Source organism: Lissotriton helveticus, chromosome 2_1 (assembly GCF_964261635.1).
Source record: "Lissotriton helveticus chromosome 2_1, aLisHel1.1, whole genome shotgun sequence".
Lineage (NCBI taxonomy): Eukaryota > Metazoa > Chordata > Amphibia > Caudata > Salamandridae > Lissotriton > Lissotriton helveticus.
The window spans coordinates 1,235,578,125-1,235,590,976 of NC_136059.1; the positions used below are offsets into that span (position 1 = coordinate 1,235,578,125).

At 45.8% G+C, this 12,852-nt stretch overlaps 1 protein-coding gene across 3 annotated transcripts in view; it reads left to right on the plus strand.

Moving 5' to 3' along the window:
* Positions 1–5,167, plus strand: part of ODAM (odontogenic, ameloblast associated) — a 42,407-nt gene extending 37,240 nt beyond the window's left edge. For all 3 annotated transcript variants that reach the window (XM_078677490.1, XM_078677491.1, XM_078677492.1), the window contains 2 exons: positions 742–808; positions 4,765–5,167. In XM_078677490.1, the coding sequence (XP_078533616.1) occupies positions 742–771 (30 nt within the window). In that variant the 3' untranslated portion in view covers positions 772–808; positions 4,765–5,167. The remainder of the gene's footprint in view (positions 1–741; positions 809–4,764) is intronic.
* Positions 5,168–12,852: the final 7,685 nt, after the last annotated feature.

Genomic DNA, 12,852 nt, shown 5'->3' on the forward strand with positions numbered 1-12,852 from the left:
TCTTCTGGGTCCCCTACTTCCTCTACTCTCTCCTGGTCATCTGAGGTATACCACTCAAGATCCACATCCCTTCCCGGGTGTTCCCAGATATCCAGTACTTCTGTCCATAATTCTGCTATAGGGCACCTACCTGCCTTCCCTGGCCTCCTCTCGACGATGGGCCCTATCCTCAGCCCTAGCCCAGGTCGTGAAGTCCCATGCCCATGTTTCAAGCACACGTCCCACTCTTGGTTTGCATCCCATTGCTATTCTGCGTTTGGCCAACGTGAGGGCCTGATCTAGTAGGCTAGTGCCCACTTTACAGGCTTTGAACCTGGAGAACCCGCCTAAAAGGCAAGTTTCCACCGTGCAGGGAAGAAAGTGCCCCAGCCCGGTATGCGGTCGGAGGTGAACCGCGGTCCAAAACACCTGGAGCACAGGACAACCCCATGTCATATGACATAAGTCCGCATCAGGCAGTCCACTTTGATTAATCCAGTATACATACCTCCTCCTCTTTCTATCCAATGCTTCCAACAGACGGATGTGTTACATATATTTAAATGATTATTATTCCCGATTGTAGAGCAAAAGAAATATTTCAAGAATGGATATTCAGGAAATAGGTGTTTACAAACAACAAAAGTTTTGTAACTTTATATATCAGATTTAAGTTTAATGAAAAGCTTAATGAAAACTAAAAGCAACACCTTCGTAAGGTACGAAGAAGCTTGTAATGACACCAATACATTTGCTTTCCAGGCCAGCTTTAATCCATTCATGGAGCCATAAGTGACTGACATAGATGAGTGGCGTCAGTAATGCATCTGTAAGTATCTTTTCTCAACATGATTCCCTATGATCTTTTTCGCACTTGCAACTAAAATTTAACAGTGCTCTGCCCGTCTTAGCTTGCAATCAACCTTAGTAAATGCAGATTGTCTGACAGCTGTGAGGAGAAGTGTGTTTCAGCAGTGGCAAAGAACTATAACATGGTACAGGGCTATCATATGTGCTCTAAACTGGAATCTATTGGTTGGGTAGTTAAGAGTGCTGTAATGATGCAAAACTCAGATGATGTCGTAGTTTCCCTTTGCTGACATTATTGAATATTTTGTGTAGACCTCTGCAGTGATGACAGTGGGATTAACGCTACTACTGATGGCAGTAATATGTTTTTTGTACTTGCAGGAGGGACAGGAGGAATATGTGACTGTAAAGCAGGCTATTGCAGGTGTGCCCGTGTTGAGTTTGCATGACTGCTGTGTGTGGCTTTATGTTGTAGTGTGTTCTGCCATAGGTAGTGATGGCCAGGATAATAGAGTACAAAGTGGTACAACCAACCTACACACAACTTCATGCCAATTGTATCATTGTTAAGTTTCACATTGCTTCCACTTGTGTCCTCAGGTGCATTAAAGACTTACAGGTTCATGTACTTGATATGGGATACTGGCAATGACTTTGAAATTTACAGCAGACTATTGAGACTACCAATTGCAGATGGAGGATAATGCAAAAGGTCAAAGGGATGAGTATGAGGGAGGTTCTTTAGGTATGTGGCATGACTTTAGTTAAAAAGGACTGGGGTGAGGGAAAGGAGAAAGATGAAAAGTAGGGCAGACTATCAACTATGCTGAGCTGGTTGATCAATAAAGAAAGTATTGGGTCATGAGGAAATTAAGATTTGGTCTTTGAAAAAGGATTTGGACATGAAACGGACATCTGTTCAGAGACAAGAGACAAATCACACCAGAGGCTGAGAGGGGAAAGACTAAGATGATCTCACATGCAAGTGATCTAGAGGTGACATTATCCCCAAAACAAATACTCAGTGATTACTGGAGTCTGTCCACAGAAGAGGAGGACGGAGTTGACTAAGATTTTTTATGTATTTCAAAAATGAATATAGGTGTGGGTGAAGTATAGAAATGTGGAAGCATGAAAAGGTAAGGGAATGATCAACCATAGCTGAAGATTATGGTAGACTTAGAACATCATGATAATTGGATACGAGAGTGGGCCAGTGGTTCGATGTTGTATTATCATGCAATCAAGGCATGTCTGATGATGAGTGGTAATTCTGACCCATGAGTAAGCCCATGTTTGTGCATGAGTCAGAATTATGAGTTTGAAGGTATTTAAAACATCAAATAATTATCGGGTATCTTAAAAAACCTCAACCTTCGTTACATTTTGGTGGGTCAACCCTGCTGCAATGTAACTAGGGGAAAGCATACAGTTTTTACTGTATCATGCGGATTGTGTTGTGTTAATCACCAAAATCTGCATGTTGTCCCCACAAACTCCTAATAGTTATTATTTATCACACCCGATAGATAACATGCTTTATCAGGTGCATTAAATAACACTCACGCTCATAATCAGGCCCAGTGTGTTCCTTGTTTTCTGAACCCTTCGTAGTGATGCATTGTATGAAAAAATTGATGAGGCATTCTGATGATAGGGCGGGAGTCAGGACTGCATCACCCAGGTAGAAGATTTTCAAGCAAATTCGAAGGCCGTTGAAATGTGGAAATGAGAAAGCATATATGAAGGAAGTGAGAAGGAAGTTTGAGTAGGAGCACAAGAGGATACCTGTGCATAATTTGGAATGGAGCATTTCACTGCATCTTCTTTTTTTCTGTGCTCCATGGTGTTTGGTATGCGCATGCACAGAAAACATGAGGGGCTCATTTGCAAGCCCCTTGAGCCACCGCTGCATCACCTTCTTCCGTACAAAAAGTGACGCACCAGCGACGCAAGGGGCTTGTAAATAAGCTCATGAGGGCCTTATTTATGAGGTTTTGCCAGAGGGCAGCACTGCAGGCCTTCCTACAGCACTGCCCTATGGCAAAAGAAAAGGGCAAGAATCTCCTTTTTCCATGTGCTAGGGCACAATAGACTGCCGTGCACCAACATATGCATCTTTGCACCATGGTGCAAGAGTGCCTGCATTGCATTTTTGTGGAGGAAGAGAAATCTTCCTGCGCAAAAACAATCACAAGAGGCGTATTCCTCTTTCTATTTGTGCTGCAGAAAGCAGCACACACAGAGAAAGGAAAAACAAGGAGAAATAAAGATGGTTCTCCTCGTTGTGCCTTGCTTACGCCTCCTCGGGGGAGGCGCAAACTTTGGCGCTGCCTCAGATTAGCGATTTCTCGTAAATCTGGGGCAGTGTCAAAAAGCCATGGATGTTGCTGGTAACGTCCCCAGCAACACCTAGGAAACTGCGTTAACCCCTTGCATGCTGGTGACGAACCCCAGACGTCACGCTCCGCGGTGCTCGTGTGTGGATGACGGCTGGGGTTCGTCACGGCGCCGCCCTGTTCGTTTGTTTACCGCACAGCAGCGGAAACGGGCCAGCATCGAAGGGGTTAAAGGTCACGATATTTAAGAGGCAGCATTAAGCAAAAAAATGTGGCTTTTTAATGCTGCCTCATAAATATTGAGCAGGCTCCTGCGCCACCGGAGCATCACAAAAAGTGACCTTCCGGCGGCATAAATATGAGGCCCTGAATGTTTAGGGAGGTTCTGCATTGCGGGGACATTTTTATAGCTACATCAGCATAGAATGTCCCTGCATGAGATGTGCCAAAGAATTATAGAGCTTGGTAGAAAGGAGTGATGCTTGAAACTTGGAGATAAGATGTGACATTTGTCTTCTGGTCTCTGGAAGGGCGCCTTACTTCCATATCAAGATGCATGTTAGAGCTCTCCCCCCCCCCCCCCCCCCCCCCCGTTTGTCCTGTCCTCGTGCACTGCTTGACGCCATGTGCTGGTAGCACAAATCCTTGCCTCCAATATCGCAAGCACATACTTTTTCATAATGTGTTCATTTGATAGGACTGCAATTATGAACTATTATATAGCTACTTTTTTTTATACTGTGCCCCGTGAGGTTTTATGACTTAATTTGGTCATTCTCATTTCCACCTCAAGGCATTGTGTGAGCGACTCTCTGTAATAGGTGAATATTTAAATTTGCTGAGCTCGATGGTTTAAACACCACCTTGTAACAGCCAGGAATCCCGTGTTCACAACATATGTAATTATTGGTGCAACGTGTAATTTTCATGGTTGCAGCTACTTGCGGTTCCTTCGTTAGTTGCTATTGGCCACACAGACACTAGTTATTTTATTTGTGGAAAGAAAAGACATGTACCTTCTGAGGTAATGTCTAGGCCCCAGGCCTTCATTAACGTAAAGGGTCCCGCCAGCGACATTGTTGTAAGAAACTCAAACTACTAAGTCTGACTTAATGCACCGATTTAAAAATTGTGCTCCCAGAATTTTGCCTCACAAATGTGTCCGTTTGAGAGTAAAACAATAGCTACCCCTCGCTCTGAATAAAGCATTTGGCGCCCTCTTGTGGTTTGTGCCTTCTAGTCTGAATCAGAGTTTATTGTGCATATTGTGTGACGAGCTTTATTTACCTTCAGGTAATATATGTATCTTTGAAACGGTAACAGGTCATGGAGTCAGTGTGTGTTTGTGTCGATGAAGCAGCTGTGAGGGATTATTATATCACAGGCTCGTGGAAGAAGTATGAAAAAGATTAAAAAAACATATCTATAAACTCCTCTTAAACTATGCATATGAGGACGCCAAACTATGCCCATTATAGTATTGTGAATAGTTAACAAATTTACTGATTTAGCTGACCTTTGTATTATTAATGTTAGTTATTGCTTATAATTTAGTGAAACAGTGACGATGATGTCTAAACTCCATATACTACATAAAGCAGTGTTTGATATTATGTTTTATTTATCTTTCCTACAGGGAGAAGTATGCTGAAAAGCCAGAGAAACCGATTTTAATTTGATCACCTATTTATTCTTTTACAAGTTAACGTTTTTCTTTAGCAGACATGCTAAGTACCACACTCATTTACACTGTGTATTTACGTTTCTCGGTTTATTTTATAAACATTTCAACAGCAATGTTTGTGCTGATTTGACTAATATTATAAGACTAATTATATGTAGAAAGTTTCACCAATTTATGTCTTGGTAGAAATAGCCTACATAAATATATACGTGTGTCACATGTTGTATAGGGAATCTTGTTACGTTTAACATGACAGCATTGAGTTACCCCTTTAAAAATGTTTTGTTAAAGAGCCAGATGTATTTTTTGGGTTCCTGTCCATGCCAGATTAAATAAATGTTTGTGACAAACATAATGATTGTGTTCATGTTATTTTGTTCCATGCTGTAACAGCAGAGTAAATGGTCTGTTAGTGCAAAAGGTGTCTGCAGAAAGATTCAGATAAGAGGGCTTCATAATTGGCTTCCTAATTATTTACTATTATGCCCTTTTTCACACACATTGTGGAAAAGTCAGCCCATAACGCACCTGATGCCCAGGCTGCTGGCGCAGGACGCCTCTTAGTTCCCATCTTGAACAATTACCAAATAAAGAGACGGGCGCTGGAAGTAGGAAAACAAGAATAGAGTTTTATTTCTCATGAGGAGAGCCTGTCATTTCGGACACTCGCATAGTGTCTTCAGGAGGTGCTCTGCCAAGTTTCTCTGAGGCTTCGTCTTTTATACACATGTTTATGATGCACAAACATTCCTTATTGCAATAAAGACGCTTTGAAAATAGGAGAAAGCATGCTTGGAATCCAAGCTTCAGGCCTATTCCCATACCAGTCGCTCAGATGTCATCCTCCCCTCCTGAATGTAACAAGGGATTGTGATCTCTCAGCCGGACATTCCTACCGGACACGAGGGCAGGAGGGGATGATCAGATCAAAGGTTGGGCAGGCGATAAGATCGTGCACTTTGGCTGGTGTATCACGGTTTTGTTGTGCTGGGCAGGGAAAAGGGGGATGTACACCCCCGAGGCTTGGTCTTAGGACTTGGGACCGGGTCGAAAGGTCAAGTGTAGCCGGGGGGGGGGGGGTTTGTCAGCTGAGGGGAAGGTTGTTCCTGGGAGGAAATGGGGGGGTGTGGGTCAAGCAGGAGTGCTACTTCTAGAGCAGGGTCACGCAGAGGGAGAGGGTCTTGTGGCTGATGCATGAGCAGTGCGCGCGGGGAGGGGTGCCGGGGGTTTAACAAACGGGCAGAGAGGCCATGGTGCCTAAAATGGCTGTCTTGTACGTGTGCGCATGGGTCTATGCTGGCGGGATAACACAGTCAGCGTTTAGCGATATCCGTTCTGCTTACAACAAGGGGTACTGTGAACACAAATGAACGCCACTTATGTACATATACATTGTCATTTTCAACAGTCGCCGCTTTTTTACATAAGCTAGTTCAGTTCTATATAGTCGATACGATAGGCAGAATGCGGTACATGTGAATTTACATTTGTTGGGTTCTTCATACAAGTCTAGAGATCGATATAATACTTAGGGGCCGATTAGGATCGCGGTTTTTCCGCATCCTCGGGGCCGGCGGAAGGCACCGCCGGCCCAGAGGATGCGGAAAACCGCAGCGGACTGACCAAAGACCCACCGCCACATTAGGATGGCTGGTGGGTCCTGGTTTCCGTCCGCAGCTTTTCCGCCGCGGCTGGCTTACAACCGCGGCGGAAAAGCTCTAATATGGTGATGGTGTCTGTCAGACACCGTCCACCATATTAGGATGGCCCGTAAAGTATGCCTTTCCGCGGCGGGTTTTCCGCCGTGGAAAAACATACGGAACTTCACTGCGGGGGCCCGTTGCGGGCCCCCTAGGTGAAGGGGGGGTGGGGGGTGCACATGGGGGGTACCTATGGTACCCCCCTGCATTTGCATGCAGAAAGCGGCAGGCACCGCGCGGTGCCTGCCTCTTACTGCATGCAAATGCAATGCGTGCATTTTTAACATTGCGGCGGGTGCAGCTTGAAGCTCCACCCGCCGCAATGTTATAAATAGAGGATGTGACCGCAACCCTTGCGGTCACATCCTAATTGCACTGGAGGGAACTCCGCATGCCATGCGGAGGTTCCCTCCTGCTCTGGGGTCGCGGACGGACTCAAGTCCGTCCGCGATCCTAATGACCCCCTTAGTCGGTGTTAATCAAGAAAAAGGTTCAGACATATTATAGAATCAGGTTCTGACTTTCTCTCCGGTGACATCAACATACAGTAGAAAGTGCTCTGATACCTTCGGGTCTTGTCAGTGCTATAAGGGACTTTTGGAAAACTAAATACATGAGTGATCGATGAAACATTTTAGAAAGCAATACAAAATGGTTGAGGGAGGGATTCAATTCGATACAAGCAATTAGTCAAGGGGGTGAGTAGAAAGTTCAGGAAAAGGGGGGGGTCGTAGTCACAATGTCTTTTTAACAGAGTCCGTCTTCTTTTGTTGGCGCTGTTGAGCACCGGCGGGGGAGCTATAGGTCCAGCTCGGATTCATCCTTACACGTTGCAGGGTGTGATCAGTCCTCTGCTGTTAGATCACAGTCCTGTTTCCTAACTGATTTTCTTAGGGGTGCCTCATGCTGGGCACCTGCGTGTCTTTCTTTTTTTTTTCGTGGCAAAACCTCATTCTATAGTCAAAAGTTTATGCGAAAAGGGTGATGTTGTTGAATAATCAAGGGAAGAGAGGGAGGAGTGGGATCAGATCTCAGAGCACACCAAAGGGACCAAAGGAGCAAAGGACGACGAGCAGGCAGGCCCATCAGTCGGGCTCAAAAAGGGACGGGGACTTCAGGCACGAGTGGGTCAGCAAACCGAGGGCTTCAAGGCAGCCCTTCATTCCTAAATCTGCTGAGTTTGAGAGTGGTGCCTCGTCCCGCGTCTCGTTGCTCTGTGACTCCACCTTTGGTCGCTGTCACACGTGCTTCATGATCTGTGGCCAGGCTGTGCGTCACGTCCAGCTCCTCTCCTCCGGTGCTTGTATCTTTGAATGGGTACAAAACAAGTTTTAGAAAAACTGGCAGGAGAAGACATTTATATATTTCAATTCCGTCCCCACTCCTAAGTAGGTGGGGGATAAGTTCATCGGTCACAGTCAGAAGTCATCACTTATGGAGTATGTAGGAGGGCATTATCATTGAATTCATAAACCTGTTTGGGGCTCATTCGTGATGTATGTGGAGAGAAATTGGACTTTTATACACAGTGTATTATATCAAACTCAAAATCGAGTCCTTATGTAGAGACTCGCCCTTTTTCTTTTTTTTAACCCAAGTACCGACAATCTAACATTTCCCTTTGGGGTCGGCTAACTCTTGCAAGCAGGGGCGTTATCGTCATGAAGAAGGGGGAGGGGGGGCAGATGTAAAACATGCTTTTCTTGGGGAGTGACCGTTAATCAAGGTCATCAATTACGCTTCGAGGGTAGCTGACATGAAGCTGGGGTTAATCGGGGGAAGCGGGGACGCTTTGGACATCCGCACTTAAGTGCAGAGGGGTGAGGTAATCTGGGAATTGGGAATTGTATTTCTAATGAGCTGGAAAACAGAAGACCATTGACGTTATAGTCCCCCTATAAAAAGGCCAGATTAGGGGACATCAGTCGTCTTACCTGTCCTTTCCTTCATTACCAACTCGGGTTCTATCGTTTTGCAGAAAGGAGAGGTAGTAATATGGCAAGTCACAATCGTTTTAGTTCCTGTCAATTTTGCCGAACACCTTTGTGTTCGAGGAGGCCCAATTACGTTTGTGCCGGGGGGGGCACAATCGTTACCATACAAGGAAGGAGGGAACAGGGGGACTTTAGAGAGAGAGAGAGAGGGAGAGAGAGGGAGAGAGAGAGAGAGAGAGAGAGAGAGGGAGAGAGAGAGAGAGAGAGAGAGAGAGAGAGGGGGAGAGAGAGAGAGAGAGAGAAAGGGGGGGAGAGAGAGAGAGAGAGAGAGAGAGAGAGAGAAAGAGAGAGAGAGAGAGAGAGAGAGAGAGAGAGCGCACTCTAAATGGTCCATTCTGTACACGTATGACACGGAGAGAGAAAGAGAGAGAGAGACGTGTACAATAATGGGCCATTCAGTGCACACACAACACAGAACAACAGGGGTTAAGTAATACGGAAACACAGGCAGAGGGATGACGTAGATCCATACATTACGTACACACATACTCAGGTGAGGGAGACAGTACACGTATTATATAAAAAAATCCAAGACAAGACATATAACCGTTATTGGCCATAATGATCTCTTCCTGTATGCTGCGCATCCTTAGCATCTAATCTCTTTTTACCCTTTTTCTTTTCTTTTATTGTCGGCTGCCTTTACTGGTCTTTGTGGTTGTACACCCTTACGCCTTTGGCAACCGGTCAAGAACTAACCTGGTCGGGCTAATGTGTTTTCAGGCTGAGGCAACAGTGGGTGTCAGTTGGGGGAACAATAGGGCAGCTTTGAGTTTCCGGTCCATGAGGGTGCGGAAAGGATGTAGTAATTTCCAAACACTGACAACATTCCTAGTCCTCCAAGCGGAGGGTACTAGAGTAAACCTCACCTCAGAATATTCTTTTAAACTTTCCCTATTTAGTTAAGTGTAGAATGCTTAATCATAAGTGCACGTCATTTTTGGTTGTATTATTCGGGGTGCCAAGTGAAGTCACATTTTGTATTTTTCGCTTCAGGCTGTCCTCCCAAGCACTAAGTTCAGGGCATTGTTCGCTCATCGTGTGTAGGCACCATAATCGAATCCCTTTTTCCCATCTCTTCGTCCGCTAGATCACCATTTTCTTCTTCGTATGTTAATCGACGTTCCAATGTGACCTGCAGAAAGAGGGAAAAAGAAGGGGGACGGGGGCAGCATTTAGAAACATATTAGCGCGCATAAACCCGAAAAGGCTTTTACTTACTACATACTCGGCCTATCTCCACAGAACGCAGTCCTTGCCAGTTTGGCGTTTGAGCCCAGGTGGACCTTTTAGTGTGGGAGAGATGATTATCGGAAGCCGGTGGATAGCATAGGTCACCCAAGTGTGGTATTATGGATCGTATGCAGGGAGGCCAGGTGGCACTCCTTCGGGGCGACTTAGGGGCATTTTTAGCACAATCTTCCTGATACAGGTGGCATATAAAGTATAGGCTAAATACCAGGATCTTTTAGCGGTTGCTTTAGGTTGTACAAGAATGTGCAAAATACATACAACAAAAACCTGGACCATTCATATTTGCAATATTTCTGCGTACTATACTTTTTAACCCTTAACTAATCGAGCTGAGCCATTTCACCTGTAATTCAGTTATATCGGAAACAGTGGTCATTTATTCGAAACTTACCAATTTACACGTGACAACTACGTACGTTTTCTCCAAAAATCTTTAATAAAAAATGTCGGTGCATAAATACGAGCCTACAAACCCGTGGGCCGGCCAGAACTGTACAGGTGGGGATACTTATTAGTGGAAAACCTAATGGAGTCGGTGGTCGTTGATTTCATAATAAAAGTGCGACAAGTGCAATAAAATCATATCGAAACTTCAGTGTGAGCAAGTATCATAAGTGTTGAAATTCGAACTTTCAATAATCATGATGCGCCAAACTTAACAACAATTCATTGTCCGAATGTTCAATCAGCACCTATCTCACTTCAATTCATTGTCCGAACACATAATCAGTACCCATCCCATATCAATTCATTGGTTTTTTTTTTTAAACTGTATACATATTTCATGACACCAAGGTTGAGCAATCGGGGTACAACAAGGAGTTGAAAGTTTCATTTGTACCAGCGCCATTTTGGGTGCAGCCAGGCAGATCTAGGCATAGTCAAAATCTCCACCAACTCGTGGTTGGCCCAGAGCCTCTTTCGGCAGTCCAAAAAGTTCCGTTAAAGGGCAACAGAAAGGGATCGGCAGTATGAACCATCAGTCAAAAAAGAGGGGGAGGGAGGCAAAATTTTTTCCTACCGGGTCATACTGGGTTTTTTTCACCGGAACTGATCCGAACTGTAGTCTGCAGGATTTTAGTCATTCAAATTGAGGCTGGCGTCAGCATGGGAGCGCCGACGTCCCGCGGCTACATTTTCATCGTTCCGCGGGCAATCATGGCAGTCATTCCCCCTCGGGGGTATCTGCGGGGGTCGGGGACCCCCGTGGCTCCTATAGAATCTTCAAGGTCGAGGAGAACTTTTATGATGGTGGGACTCGCTTCTTAATCAACAAGCAACCGGGCCATCTCTTCACCCCGGGCCCGCTCCAGCAGGATCGTCCGCCATTTTACGAGTGGGCGAACCCCTGTCGGGTGAGTGGAGCGTTGGGGGTGCCGCTGGGGGCCTCCACCTGGGGAGGTGGGAGAGGCTCGTTCGCGCCGCCTCTCCCTCCCAGCGCACCCCACGCCGTTTTCCTCGGCGCTAATATACATGATGGCCGGACCAGGCGATGAGAGAGGGGGGGGTCGGAGGCATAGGCAAGACATCCCCCCCCCATTGGCCTGCAAGGTGCCGCTTCAGGGCCGACGGGGAGCTTCTACCAAGCCGTGGCTGGACCAGCAGATGCGAGGGGGGGGTCGGTGGCACGAGCAAGACATCCCCCCCCAGTGTTGTCGCAGCCATTATTGAAGAAGTGGGGACGGCCGGACCCTGTCGGCCTCGGCTCTTCTTCGGGCCCACCTTACTCGATGACCTCCGGCCGACGGCTGGCAGCAGGACCCGCCCTACACGTGCCGAAGATCTCGTCTTCCGGATGGGCGTAGCCGTGAACCTGCTGCATTCGGGAGTTTCCAGAATGGGGGTAGGTATCTGTTGACTTGTATCTATCTCATGTTACCGTTATTGGGGCGTGGCAGGCGGTGGGGCAGACATGTTTGGAGCAGTGAGGGGTGACTAAGCCTTGTTGCCTCGTGGCTGCCGTGATGTCAAGCTTAGCTTCTCCCACCATTGTCATGTTTCTTATTACGGGCTTATTTCTAACGTTTCTTATTTCTAGCGAAATCACGTGTTTTATCGTGAGCTTTTTTCTAACGTTTTCCTATTTGCAGCGAAATCAAAAACTCATCAGTGGCCTACTGATTTTGCTTTCTTATTTCTTTCTTCCCTTTTTATTCCTATCGTGTTTCATGCTAAAGTTTCTGTTAACAGGATACGGTGATTACTTCATTATTATTGCATATGTCCTTTTTATTAGGGGTGCCCTCTGATCAAGCCAGATGACCTACCTCTAATAAATGGTCCGGGTGGAACTAGTTTACCAATCAGTGGGGAGTAGATAGGCCCGAGATATTACAACGGAGGACAAAGGTCCGCATTACCTACCCTTCACTACTTGCAAATATTAGACCGAATATTTCCTTTCTACGTTATTTGCGAACAGACAATACCTCAAGAGAACTATTCCTTGAACAATAAATGTCCAGACAATCAATCAATCAATGGGGAGAAAAACAGGCATGACGGATTACAACGGGGACAAAAGTCTGCATTACCTATCCTTCACTATCTGCAAAGGGGGGCAGAATATTTCTATTCTTCCCTGTTTGTAGACAGAGAATATCTCAAAGAGCAATAATCGATAAAAATCGATAATCAAACAATCAGTGGGGAGAAAAATAGGCATGACGGATTACAATGGGGGACAAACGTCTGCATTACCTATCCTTTACTATTTGCAAAGAGAGAGGAACGTTCCTATTCATCGCTGTTTGCAAATAGAAAATGTCTCAAAGAGAACCACTACTTCAAATACCATCAATCAATCAATCAGATGGATAAAGCCATCCTACCAATCGGACGTAAAGACGTCCTACTTAATCTTACCCGGACCGGACCGTGTGGGCAATTCTTCGCCTTCCTTTTTCCAGCGCCCAATCGTTCTTTTTCTCCATGTTTTTACCGCAGCATTCCTGTGGGATTCCAGTCAGGACAGTAGGTCACTTGAGAGAGGTCCGTTCGGAATCGGTGAAGTTCATTCAATCGGCAGCCGGACGAGGGCCCTCTCAAGGCAGGTATACTCCAATCGTTTAGATGTTCACCCCATCGTCTGG